Source organism: Manduca sexta, chromosome 23 (genome assembly GCF_014839805.1).
Source record: "Manduca sexta isolate Smith_Timp_Sample1 chromosome 23, JHU_Msex_v1.0, whole genome shotgun sequence".
In the NCBI taxonomy this organism is placed as follows: Eukaryota; Metazoa; Arthropoda; class Insecta; order Lepidoptera; family Sphingidae; genus Manduca; species Manduca sexta.
The window spans coordinates 2,734,583-2,748,442 of record NC_051137.1 but is presented as its reverse complement, the minus strand read 5'-3'; the positions used below and the strand labels follow the sequence as shown (position 1 = coordinate 2,748,442).

General features: G+C 37.2%; 1 protein-coding gene across 2 annotated transcripts; it reads left to right on the top strand.

Moving 5' to 3' along the window:
* The first annotated feature begins 364 nt into the window (after nt 1–364).
* LOC115443319 lies at nt 365–11,539 on the top strand. 2 transcript variants are annotated; one of them, XM_037441962.1, is made up of 20 exons: nt 365–677; nt 1,280–1,530; nt 1,839–1,936; nt 2,296–2,478; nt 3,161–3,325; nt 3,580–3,789; nt 4,064–4,464; nt 4,684–5,012; nt 5,361–5,508; nt 5,596–5,739; nt 6,067–6,318; nt 6,589–6,813; nt 7,286–7,462; nt 7,749–7,878; nt 8,162–8,253; nt 8,334–8,470; nt 8,806–8,963; nt 9,255–9,397; nt 9,906–10,013; nt 10,206–11,539. In XM_037441962.1, exons 1-20 carry the CDS (start codon nt 534–536, stop codon nt 10,341–10,343), a joined length of 3,633 nt encoding a protein of 1,210 aa, XP_037297859.1. In that variant the 5' UTR covers nt 365–533; the 3' UTR covers nt 10,344–11,539. The 2 variants fall into 2 exon arrangements, with proteins under 2 accessions (XP_037297859.1, XP_030024540.2); XM_030168680.2 differs by lacking the exon at nt 365–677 and adding an exon at nt 963–1,208.
* The last annotated feature ends 2,321 nt before the right edge of the window (nt 11,540–13,860 follow it).

Sequence of the window (13,860 nt, the reverse complement as noted above, 5' to 3'; positions counted from 1 at the left end):
CAATTTGTAATTTATTACCGCTGCATAAAGTTCAAATTCGCGTGCGCGTTGGAGGATCTAATATCGCGTTCTGAAACTCAACAAAAGTGAAAGTGAATCGCGAACGCGACAAAATTGCAGTCTCAAAATACATAGTACATAAATAGTGGTCGGCTTCGAGAAACTCAATTTTAGCTAACTTCAGTTGTTAAACGAGTCTGTACGATTATTTTTTTAATAAGACTATATAGAAATCGAAAGATAAATCTTAAGTTTTGTCACAAATTAAATTATAAATCTTAAGTTAAATTTCTGAACGCAATCATAATATTTGACATTAGATTTGACAATCCATCCTGTCGCATTTCAGAGCACGGAAAAAAGTATTATTACGATATTATATCTATCTTTGTGGTTACGTGCGCGAGAACTTTCTTTACTTTGGTGATCCTTTGTGATAGTGACATTCCAAGTAATGTGCTCTTTTTGTGATAGTGACACTTTACTGCTAAATGAGCGGGAAATTTTCTCACTTTGATTAATTACAATTTACGATGCCGAGGAGAAGACGACCTGACTTAGGTCGTCGTAGTCAATCAAATGTGCGAAGAGCTACCTCACGAGCTAACCGCGCTGATGACCAGAGACAGACAGATCAAGAAAATAGTCGTATTGCTATGTCAGAATTGCGTTCTTTAGTGAGTGACAATGTAGGAGATAGGCTAAATTATTTATTCAATAAATGCTTTTTTATTAAATACGGATTCGATTTGTTTGTTTTAAAATCATTTTATACAAAAGATTAGGTCTTTTATTTATCCATGAGGTAGTATGAAGTCTGCCGGGTCAGCTAGTTAAAATATAAAAATATTTTTTAAGCTGTGTTTACACTTGAATGATCATAGAGTTTTTTTTTTTTTTGGTTTGATTTACTCCTTAAGGAGAAGGCAAAGGCTGATCATAGAGTATAGTCCTCTAGAAAAAAAAATTGTGATTACTCTATAGTTTTATGCCAGAATTTGTTTCATGGCGGAACAGGCTGTATGGCTAAGAGCCTTTGCCTTCTCCTTAAGGAGTAAATCAAACCAAAAAAAAAAAATCATGGCGGAACTGCTGCGCGTTGTTTTTGTACCGAGTTTGTTGTTCTTAATGGATTCATCCAAATCTAAGTAAAGTGTTACAAAAAATCCTTCAGCATGAAGTTGAAGAAACCTAAAACAGATATAGAGGTGACACAATTACACGTAAGTGGCTTACTTATTTTGGAAATAGCCAATAAACTTTGATTTTGTTGTTATAGGAAGTGGTGCCTCCACAAGCGGAGATTATTGAGGCCGATCTGTACAAGAGATCATATTTTGGGCCTGATGTTCCTACTTTGGAGCTGGAATGTTGGGAGGAGGAATTGTCAGAGGTGCAACTGCAGGCCTACAAAAATGCTGACGAGGAATACAAAAGCATCCAAAACAAACTTGACGAGATGGTAAAGAACACCGGCGGTGAGATCGTATATAACGGTGACCAGTTTACGGCTTACCAACTACTTGGCAAGTGAGTAAATATGACAAATTGTGTAGCTTGTAATGTAGAAAAAAAAAATCACAAAATGTTGAATTTTACTTCTTTTGAAGCTTGTTGGAAGGTTGCTAATGGTATAATTGTAAAATTAAAAGTCGACCTAGTGCGTAACAATTTGGATTAGACAATGTTCCTAAAATAAGTTGGTCATCTATCTCATCCAGGCCTGTTCCATTTTATATAAAGTTTTATAATATGGCAGTATAAAAAAAAAATGAACAATGCATCAATATTATGTGTTTTTCTCCTGGTATTCTTAATATTGCTCATTTTGTTTCCAGACAACCAGTATTAAAAGATTTAGAGCGTCAGAGTGCAGATATCATTAGATCTAGATCACGCTCACTTTCCATATCAAAAGAAAGACCTAATAAAAGAGGTATATTAAGATAAAATAAATAATTTATATGTTTGCATTTTGTATGTATGTATACAAATATTTTGTTGGGAAGTAAAACCAGAATCAAGAATTGCAGGCGTACCAATTAAACGAACTGCCTGCCTGATAATAAATAATAATAATTTGGTCAGATAAAATTAATTATTAATTATCTTTATTAATTGTAACTATTGCAAGTCACCAATCCAGGTGTACCTAGATGAATGCATATATTGTAAACTGTAGTTTACATACATTTTTCTGGTTGTTACTTGTTACTAACTTCAAACGGCTAAAGCTTTATGATGCAGACTATCTGGACCCATTAATGATATTGTTTTTAAAATTCATTCCCATAGGTCGCCCTAGGAAGCAGCGCGAGGAAGACCGCGACTACTCTCCATCCCCAGAGAGGGCCAAATCACCAGAACAGAAACCTAAAAAGAAGAAGAAAGACAAAGAAAAGTATAAGGAGAAAGAGAAAGACAGAGAAAAGGATAAAGAATCAACTAAGACTAAAGATAAAACATTGGCACCATCAAGTGAGTGTGGCAATAGGTCCTATATTTATTATTATATTTCAAGCAGCATTTGTAAATGAATCCTGTGTTTGTTGTGTGCTGGCTATCAAAGATTGGTGAATAATTCAAAATCACTACATAGTATAAAACAAAGTCTCTTTCTCTGTCCCTATGTCCATTTGTATGCTTAAATCTTTAAAACTACGCAACGGATTTTGATGCGGTTTTTTTTAATAGATAGAGTGATTCAAGAGGAAGGTTTATATGTATAATAACATCCATTAAATAGTGGAGAAATACTGTTATTTCGTTATGTTATACCCGTGCGAAGCCAGAGTGGGCTGCTATGTTTTTATATACAACATTCACAGTTTTTCTGTAATGTATTTAGTATCAGCATTGCACCCGTGCGAAGCCGGGGCGCGTCGTTAGTACATTTTATAGTACTTATTTGACGTAAGACCTCCCAAAATGTAATCACATAATGTATGACACTTTTCATACAAATCAATAGCCAGCATAATTATGTTGACTACTGAGGGGTAATCATCTTTCATCAGTCAATATCCTATTGGTCCCCACTCCTCTTACTATCAGGTGTAGTGGGGTCACTTTGTTGTGTCTGTATAAAAAAAATCACAGCTTTTATTATAACATACAATTTCTGATGAGCCTTCATGTTAAATAATTGGTTTAATTTCAGATGTGCACAGTGTGGTCACAAACATTCGACCTTCCGAGGCGACTGCAATTGGTGGTCTGCTCACTGGCAGTGCCACTAAAACTACAGCTATTGTGGATCTTACTAAAGAAGATGGCAATAAGAATGTGGCCGATTCACGTGAAGTGTCCTTCAATAAATTGCAAGGTAAACATTTTACTTATACTCATAATCAAGTAACTAAAAAGAAATAGAATTTTGACAAAACAAAGGCTATGAATATTACTTGTTTTATATAGGTGAAAGAAAGGAAACCATATTGTAAACTTTATAAAATTTACAAATTAAAACATACCCAGGATTTTGATTAAAAAATATTCATAAAATTTACCAAAATTTTAAGTAAAAATTACAAATCCCAACAAAAAACATAATCTATGATAACATCTCTTTTTTTATAGGCAAAACATTCCCATCACTGGTGGTGGTGGCGCGTCCGTACCTGCGCGCCAAGGACGCCGCGCCGCCCTCGGACCGCTCGGCTCTCGACAGCAAGGTGAAGTCAGTACTCATGCATACGCCCATGAAGTTCACCGAGTGGCTCATACAGCAAGGGTTGGTGCGGTCCGAGCAGTGGTGCGCTGTGCACGCCGGGAATAAACTGAAACTTGGTGAGGCGTGTTTGTAGAAATACTTTAGGCCTCATCCTTTGTTACTCAAATTTCACTTGCTAAAATTGATTATTATTCTTATTTGTTATGAAGCAGGCATTATTTTCATAAAATTTTCATATCTTAAAAAAGAATATAATATTCATTGACCACACAACTACACCTTTCTTTAGTTCGATTTGTATTTGGTAAGCACTTTTCATTGGACAGAAAACTAAGTATTAGTACAAGCAGATATTTCTGGTGCTAAATATTTTTATTGTTTTTATTACAGGTATGTACTCAGATGTATCGAAATTCCCATACTCCGGCGGTTACGTTTGGATATCCGAGTGCTGTCCCACTAGATTCGTCTCTGTGTACTCAAGTTCCATATTCGAAGGGGCGACATTCCCCCCCAGCGTGCTTCTAAAACTCATCTACCACTGGGCGTGCCAAACAAACGTACAGAATGTAGTCCAATGGGTCAAAGTGGACAATTTGTATGTGAAAGGGCTATTTACGTGGCTAAGAGCTATTTGTACCTCAGCCATCCACCAGCACATGGGTTTGCTAGGTGGTTCTAATAGGAAAGTGGAGGTTGGTGTAATATCCCTGGGTACCACGAGCCATGATGGGACACAGAGGCAGGTGAAGGTCGAAGTGTTGGGCGTCTTGGATCCTGTAGAGAAATTGGTAAGTTGTTTTCTTTGTTGTTTCCATGAAAATTACTTTTTTTATTATATGCAAGATGATTAATCGGGTCTGAACTATAGCTTGTGACTAGCTTCAAGCCTAAGTAATTTGTTAAGTTAATTGGAATAAGATACATCTTTGACCAAAAAGTTCCGAGAAGTAGAAAGGTAAAATTTGTGTTAACATAATACAACCAACAGTTCTACAATACATTAACAGATTCGTCTCCGAGCAGTCGAACCACTCGCAGAACACGAGAAGAATTACAAAAAAAGGTTCCAAAAGATCCTCGAGCCCCTCACAGCCTGGGTCCATCCATCATCAGTAATCCTCACAGACTTGACTGTAGACAAGGGAACCCTTGTCTCTATGGGCTTTAAGACTGTCCATCAATCGTCTACACATTCAGACTCCAATGCCAGGAACAGTAATGCCAACATTATGGAGTATTTAAGAAGGATTGTTCCGAGAATGTTCCAGAATACATTGTCTCTACTCTCGCGGCAAATTATACAGCAGTTTCTTGATGAACTGGTTTGGAGGGAAAGGTGAGAAGTTTTGTCTAGTTAATCTTAACAGTTGGATAGGTTCTCAACGACAAATTTAAAATTTATTACATGATCAATGTTATTGTTTTGCAAATAAGTTACGACTTCAGTTTTTGTCCCTAAAGCAAGGTTTAGATTAGCAAGAAAATATGCTAAAGTAGTTTCTGCAACCAACAATGTAAGTACAGTGTAAATAATCACGCTCAGTTGACCTGCTAATTTCGAAGCCTGCAGGATCGCGAGTCACATGTATATGGAATTATTGATATATCGCCACTAATTTAAACACACCAGGAAGTTCTTGCGCAAGCGCAACGAGGCATTTAATGACGATATTGATTATAACAGGTACGGCATATCTCCAGGCCAAGCGTTCGACAATATTGTCTGTCACATCTCAGAGCAGACCAAACTGGAAAGCAAGGATGTGATCACAGTTCGATTGAACAAGATCGCGGCCAATCCGTTCAAGAACTGGAAGTATCCTTCTGGAAAGGTGAATAAGTATACTTATAATTAATTATATTCTAAAATTATTTATAAATAATAATTAAAACAATAAATATATATGTTTGCTACCTAGAAAAAGGATAAAGTGGAGGAACCGGAACCGGAGCCGCCGAGAAGCAAGCGCGGGCGCAAGAAGAAGGAGCCGTCGCCCTCACCACCGCCCAAGAAAAGAAAGAAGGAGAAGACGCTGTATGTCGACGACGACGATGAAGAAGAGGTATCAGAATTAAAATTATTACTAGAAATGAGGTTTTGCTTGAGAAACAAGCAGAGAGATATAGGATGAAGTCTGAAGCTTGAAGGCCTCTGAACAAAACATATTTCTGATAATTATTATGATAAAATTTGCCCAGGGCATTACTCTACTGGCCCATTCACTCATCCTATGCAAAAATTATATTGATCTTTACTCTGTTATTGAATGTTAGGATAAACCAACAAACACGCAAAAAAAATAAGAGTTTGTTTGTTTTGAATGAATGTCATCAGTGCACACTGCAGTACTTAAATTATTATACAGTAACACTGTTAAACACCATTACAGATTCCGCTGGCCCAACGTCGGGCTAAGATCAAGCAAGAACAAGACAAGACGAAAGAAAAAGAAGAGAAGGAGCCAACGACGCGCGGCCGACGCAAGCAGCCGCGCACCTATGTCGACGACGACTTGGACGATATACCGCTCAAGAACATCAAAAAGGAGGTCAAGCCAGATGAAACGGTCTCCATGGAGAAATACTACTTTGGACAAGTGGAGGGTGAAGATACTAAGGGCAAGATGGCTATTGCTGTTCAGGTTGGTGTTGTTGGGTTCATTAAAGACTAGTTAGAGGCTACTTTGCAAGACATTAATTCAATTTTTGAACGGTGTATAGTTTGCCATTAGCGGCTACTGTATCATCTAGGGCTGTGCTTTTAGCGATAACCTAAATAATCCAAAAATAATTATAATAAATATATATACAACACTCACATTACTTTTGTACCAATTTATAAATCATTAATAACATACATTATACATTTAATTTTCGTTCATTAATTCACCATTTGATATTGTTCTCTCCAGTGTCCAATCTGCAACATGGAGTTCAATGAGAACATAGAACTGATGTTGCACATCTACAAGCACGTGATGCCTCCCCCGGCCGGCGCGAGTGACGACGCGCCGCAATGTGTGTATTGTCTCGCGCGCTGTGCCACAGATGAGGACCTCGTGCAGCATCTCAAGCAGAACCATCCGGCTGATACTAAGTCACCGGAGCTGTTCACTTACGCGTGTCTTATTTGTGAGGTGTGATTCTTTTTTTTTTAAATCTTTATTTAATTAATAAGCTTAGAGGCTTTTAATCTACAAGATTATGCCAGTCTCATTGTATTCTAAAACTAATTTAACAGAAAAGGAAGCATTTTATGTCCTTTTTAGCTTGCTTACAAATTTATATATTTTAACATTATGGTTATATTCTAATATGCCCTATTTACAATACCAAAGTAGTTTATATGTACAGCTAAAAAAAAGTTGTATTATTAATTTAAAATGTACAACACACTCATGGTAGTTAATTGAGCTATCAGTCAATTGAATCAGGTAGTGTCTACAAAATATATAGTTTCATTTATTTTAATTGTGTTTACCTGTGTATTGCGCACACACTTGTGAACTACAATATTTCCTGCGTAACTGGTTGATCTCGATTGAGATTGGCGGCCATAGTCGAAATTCGGCTAGGAGGGATTTATTCATTCATTCATGTGTGATGCAGATGCGTTTCGCGGCGGTGTTGACGCTGGCGTCGCACATGCAGCGTTCGCACGCGCCGCTGGAGCTGCCGTACGCGTGCGCATGCGGGCATCGCGCCTCCTCGCACCGCGCCCTGCTCGACCACTACCGACAACACCATCGGCAGCAGGACACGCTGTTCTGCCCACTGTGTCTCATGGTATCCGCACTTTTACAACTTGACGACGCGATGAGCAAACAGCTACCCTAAACATCAGGTCACGTCGGTCCATAAACATAAGACACCCCACCTGAAATTTCGATTAAAATACACTGCATGACACTGCACTCACCACTCTGATATAAACAAAAAACCACATACAAATATCAAATCTATAAATCTGTTCTCACGGTAGAACAATATTTATCCCAACTGAGTGCCATAACTTTATTTTAATTTCATATAGTTTCCAAAAATCCTATTTCACCAACGTTACATTTCCTAGACGGTGATCGTGTACGCGGACGGGCACGAGCTGACTGCGAACGTGTTGTTGTTCATCGAACACTTAAAGGCGCACCGAGATAAGCTCGACGTGCGCTGCACCAGATGCGTGCTCAAATTCGTGTACCTCGGTCAGTGAGCTTACATTATATTGATATTATATAGCTGGCATACAATTTAAGAACTGGGACTGTGTTTTCAACATCTTAGTTAGTGTTGGGATATTGATAGCTGATATCTGACATCAGATACTTAATATTCTACTGATATTATGCATTACTTTCAAAGCTGGACAAGTGTTTATTTTCTTTGGTCCATTTTACCATGCCATAATATTGGTGGTGATATTATAGATATTATAAAATTGTAACAAGCACTAAAAAAAACAGACCTCAAAGGAGTTTTTGATTGTAGGTCGACTGAAGGAGCATCAAGTGCGAGACCATGTGACTGTTCCTGAAGCATTGCCGCTATGTTCTGAAGAACACTTGATTACCAAACCGAAGGTAAATGCGTATAACAATACAACATAATACTTTGTAATAGAGTCCTAACAATTTACAAATAAATTATATCACTCTTTCAGAATAAGGCCCGTCCGCCGGTAAAGGATTGCGCGAATCACACGATCACCGAGACTTATGAGAATGTCACTCTGGTTCTACCCGAAGGTATGCTGTGTAGGGAGTGCGATGGACCGCTGGACAACGATCAACATTTCCTGTGAGTATTGTGTCTGTAAATATGAGCTAGTGTAATAAACAGTAGTAACAGATAAAGTATAGTCTAGTTTTTTAGGTTACCACTATAGCGGGGCATTGGAAAGTATTTTTAAATTAGTTCAAAATTTGTTAGTGTAATATACATGTTGTTACAAAAAATTGCCACAATATTCGAACCACTATATCAACCGTATAATTTATTTGTAATTTTGAAATCCGACTTGTGTACTTACTTTAAACTTTATATGCGCACTACAGGCGCTTAAATGTTCTTTACACTTAATCTATAGCACTGTGCAGCGTTTGCTTATAGTGTAAATGTAACGTGTATTGCAGCGGTCGCACGAAGTGTTCGAAGTGTCCGTTCGTGACGTCGTGCTACCGCGCACAGCTGCAGCACGGCGCGTACTGCGCGGGCCCGCACTCGCTCGAGGACGCGCCGAGACGTGCGCCTGCGCGCTCCTACTGCGTCTGCGGGTACAACACGCTCGTCGGTCAGTAAAGCATCTTGCCTCTTATTACTTTTTATACACTTGTGACACATTAACACTAGATTATTTTCCATAATTATTAATGACTCTTTCGTAGTTGTGGATACTGGCTGGATAGCTAACTGCTCTAAATAGCACATTGTTCTATAAGAATTGATAAGATTCATATTTGTTTTTTAAAAAAAACGCGTATTCATGATAATAGGGACCCGAATTTAAATTAACTATTTTATTAGTCTTCAACGCCGCAAGCTTTTTAAATTACAATATAGAAATGTAAATGTGCATTCACAGGTACTGATATGCTGACCCATTTGCTGTCATGCGAGCACAAGACCGCCTACAGTTCGGAGGAAGAGGCGCGCGCCAACACTGTGCGGTCTGCCGAAGAGATCACCAACGGTAAACCCGTTGAAGAAACCGCGCCACCGGAAGCGGTAAGTTTGAAATTATGCAAATGACGATATTGAGCCATGGACTTTATCTTTCCATAATTAGTTCTTATAATTACGGGAATACTAGTTCTCTGATTTTATCGCGGCTTATTATATTTTTTTGCCAACATTTGGAAGATTGCACCTTTATGGTCATGAGGTGGACTTAGGTGTTTGTTGGTCGTCCGAAAAGTCAGTTACTGACATTGTATACTTATACTTTTTTTTATTTAAAATATATATCTTTCCAATCAACTTTTTTCAAAATATATATTAGCAAATTTTTCGAATATTTATGTGACATCTACGGCCGTTTTCAATTAACGATCTCAATCTTAATCTTTAATCCGATCTCGATTATGATGAACCAATCAAAATAAGAAATTTGTAAACAAGTTAAAAAAAACTTGATTTTGATTGCTACGTTTTCGGGATAGATTGAAAATATCGATTTATAATAGTGTTCCTATAATGTAAATAAAACAAGACTTATTTTGTTTTTATTTTGTAGCCGGTAGAGAGCGTGCCAGCTATAGCTGACTACGCGCCGCCGTCCGTGCTCAACACTCAGCTGTCATTGGACGACTTGGCACCGCCATCCGTGTTGCAGAGTGACCAGGTAACATAATAATATAGCAAATAAATGTCATCGTCATAATATGCCTAAATATAAATAGTATTGAAGAAAATTATATTGCATATGCCGCACTTGTGGATAGTTCATTATTTTGGCACTGCAGTCAATGTTCTAACTCCCTAAGACAACAATATATTCTTAAAAGAATAATATTATTTTTTTATCACACCCCAGCATGATCAAGAGCTACTAAAGGACGCGTACGACAGACCGCTCGCGACGCCCAGACATGAAGAGCCGCATTACAGCCTCGGCGACTTTGAACCCCTACCGCAGGAGCCGCCGCCGCAGCCCGACTTTGAACAGCTATAAATTATAAGCAATGAATACCGTCAAAGGGGGTGAATAGAGCTCAATGAGTAAAACCAAACCTAATTTGTAATGTCTTTTTTGTATGGACACGGAAAAGTAACTTGATGGTAAGAAAGTGGGGTTCAAGATAGTGATTACTGACGGGAGACAATTGCCCCTCAGTCAACACAGTTTTGCCGGCCAGATTAAAACTGGATATAGCCTGGTTGATGCCAGAATGCGACACTTATGTGAGCCACAGTAGCAGGTTATACGTCTTTTTTATAGTGATTGTTATCATAAAAATAATCCTACCACCAGGAAATAACTAGATAGAGCAACATTCAGTTTTAATATGCCTCTGTAAAAATATATGTTTTACTACTTTCCTTAACGAAAATGAAAAGTTTATTACAATCAATCTAAATTTCGTTCTTTTTTACCTTGTTGGGCATTATTCATTCCTTTTTACGTATAATGTTTGTTGTTAGTAGAATGGGTGTATGTTTTACAATTAATAAGCAAGAATTGTGTAGTTATTGTTCGATTCTCATTTGTTGGGACTATGAACAGATTATGATAAAAAATTACTTCTGTGATATGCAGGTTGGAACATAATTGAAGTAGCAACAGAAATTGATTGAAACCTTAATTTGTGTAGCAGCCTGTATAATATAATGTCTTGGCAAACAAAAAAAGATATAGATATCATAGAGCTTTTAAGATTTATTTGAAATACCATTCAGGTACATGTTTTTTTTAAAATACTATAAATGTCCTTGAATTATAGTAGGAAAGAATACATTTTTATTTTACATAATAATATAGCCCTGCTGCGGAGTTGAAATCATTCACTATTACAATTATTTTATTGTACATCAGGTAGCCTCAAATTAAAATGTGTTTCTCTAGCCTTTTGATAGAAATGTAAAGGAATATCTACCCACTTAACTATAAAGTGTTGTTTTCAAAAAACAATCTTAAATCAGATTCATTGAATAAACCAGTGGAAATAACTTTATTAGTAAGCATTCCAAAAACAACATTTCAAATATAGCAAGTGATTGAAAAAGAGCACTCTGGATCATTTATTGGAATCATCAGTATATCTTTATTTCGTTAAAATCTGTGGCCTTTTGTAAAGTGGGTAAATATAATTTTACTTTTATCCCAATAGGATACTGAATACATATGATGGGCAATTTTAAAATACAAGATTTATGTTAATATTGTTTTATGTATATTTTACAAAAATAAATAAAAATTAAACAAGCTTAAAAACTATTTTTTCTTTCCCTTCTTTTTCTTAAAATGCAATATAACTTGGTTGGTAACTCCATAGTCTTGTATAAAGGTACTGTTATCTTCTAGCTCCAGGCAGTCATAGCAGAGACTGTAAGTTCTCCAAACATACCGCCAAGATATTTTTACTTTGTTATTAGTCCTTTTTTGATGGATTTCAAAGTGTCTAGCAATGGCTTTCTTGAGTTCCTTTACTGTTGCATTTTGTGGGATCTGTAAAAAAATAATAGTTTTAATTATTCCTACGAATGTTTCATTGCTATGATCTGGTGATATAAAGGTTTAGTGCCTGCTTTGTTTCATCTAGGTAAGTGCTACCTTTCAAATTAATTATAACAATTACAGTGGCAAAGGGTCCATGTAACACTATTCCTGTCAACTTTCCTTTATGTAAGATCTTATTATCATTAGAACAATTTGCAGACTGCATTTTTGCATATTAGTACTGATATATTGTTTGGTTCCCTTTTGAAGAACACCTTTTGCCACTGCAAGATTAATGACTATATCCCTGAAAAGTAATCTATACTATTATATAAAGCTGAAGAGTTTGTTTGTTTGTTTGTTTGTTTGAACGCGCTAATCTCAGAAACTACCGGTCCAAACCGAAAAATTCTTTTTGCGTTGGATAGCCCTTTGTTCGTGGAGTGCTATAGGCTATATATCATCACGCTATATTCAATAGGAGCGGAGCAGTAATGGCTAATCTCAGGAACTACCGATTCGAACTGAAAAATTCTTTTTGTGTTGAATAGTCCTTTGTTTGTGGAGTTTTCAAAGTTATATATCAACACGCTATGACCAATAGGAGCGGAGCAGTAATGGCTAATCTCAAGAACTACCGGTTTCAACTGAAAAATCGTTTTGTGTTGGTAGCCTTTATTTGTGGACCGCTATAAGTTATATATCATCACGCTATGACCAATAGGGCGGAGCAGTAATGGCTAATCTCAGGAACTACCGGTTTGAACTGAAAAAATCTTTTTGTGTTGGATAGCCCTTTGTTCCTGGAGTGCTATAGGCTATATATCATAACGCTATGACCAATAGGAGCGGAGCAGTAATGAAACATGTTGCATAAATGGGGTAAATTATTAGATTTGAGAGCTTCCGTTGCCTGCGCTGCGTAAACGGTTAAAGTTATGCAACAATGATGTATGACGGGATTGTTTCACTTAAAAAGTTCTAAAAAATATATTATAAAACAAAGTCCCCCGCTGCATCTGTCTGTCTGAACGTATTAAACTCAAAAACTACCCAACGTATTAAGATGAAATTTGGTATGGAGACAGTTTGAGACCCTGAGAAGAACATAGGCTCCCGGGAAACTACTATTTTTATAACGGGAAACTTTAGCCTGAAAAACTTGATAACGCGGGCGGAGCCGCGGGCAAAAGCTAGTACTCATATATATGGTTACTGCTTACTTACATTCAGGACCTTTATTGTCACTTCTTTTATCAAATATACTAGCTTTTGCCCGCGGCTCCGCCCGCGTTATAAAGTTTTTCAGGCTAAAGTTTTCCGTTATAAAAGTAGTAGTTTCCCGGGAGCCTATGTTCTTCCCAGGGTCTCAAACTGTCTTCATACCATATTTCATCTTTAATGCGTTGGGTAGTTTTTGAGTTTAACACGTTCAGGCAGACTGATGCAGTGGGGACTTTGTTTTATAATAATATTTTTAGAACTTTTAAGAGGAACAATCCCGTCATACATCACTGTTGCATAACTTTAACCGTTTACGCAGGGCACGCAACGGAAGCTCTCAAAACTAATAAATTGTCCCCGTTTTTGCAACATGTTTCATTGCTGCTCTGCTCCTATTGGTCATAGCGTGATGATATATAGCCCATAGCACTCCACAAATAAAGGGCTATCCAAAACAAAACGAATTTTTCAGTTCATACTGGTAGTTCCTGAGATTAGACATTACTGCTCCGCTCCTATAGGTTATCACGTGATGATATATAACTTAGAGCACTCTACAAACAAAGGGCTATCCAACGCAAAAAGATTTTTTCAGTTTGGACCGGTAGTTCCTGAGATTAGCTATTACTGCTCCACTCCTATTGGTCATAGCGTGATGATATATAGCCCATAGCACTCCACAAATAAAGGGCTATCTAACACAAAACGATTTTTTCAGTTCATACTGGTAGTTCCTGAGATTAGACATTACTGCTCCGCTCCTATTGGTTATCGCGTGATGATATATAACTTAGAGCACTCTACAAAC

Bases quoted from the DNA above. Each gene is read 5' to 3' on its own strand.
- LOC115443319 (XM_037441962.1), top strand. From the start codon at position 534: ATGCCGAGGAGAAGACGACCTGACTTAGGTCGTCGTAGTCAATCAAAT. The intron at 5,509-5,595 runs GTGAATAAGTAT...TTTGCTACCTAG, and splicing joins GGAAGTATCCTTCTGGAAAG to AAAAAGGATAAAGTGGAGGA. The intron at 7,463-7,748 runs GTATCCGCACTT...TACATTTCCTAG, and splicing joins TCTGCCCACTGTGTCTCATG to ACGGTGATCGTGTACGCGGA.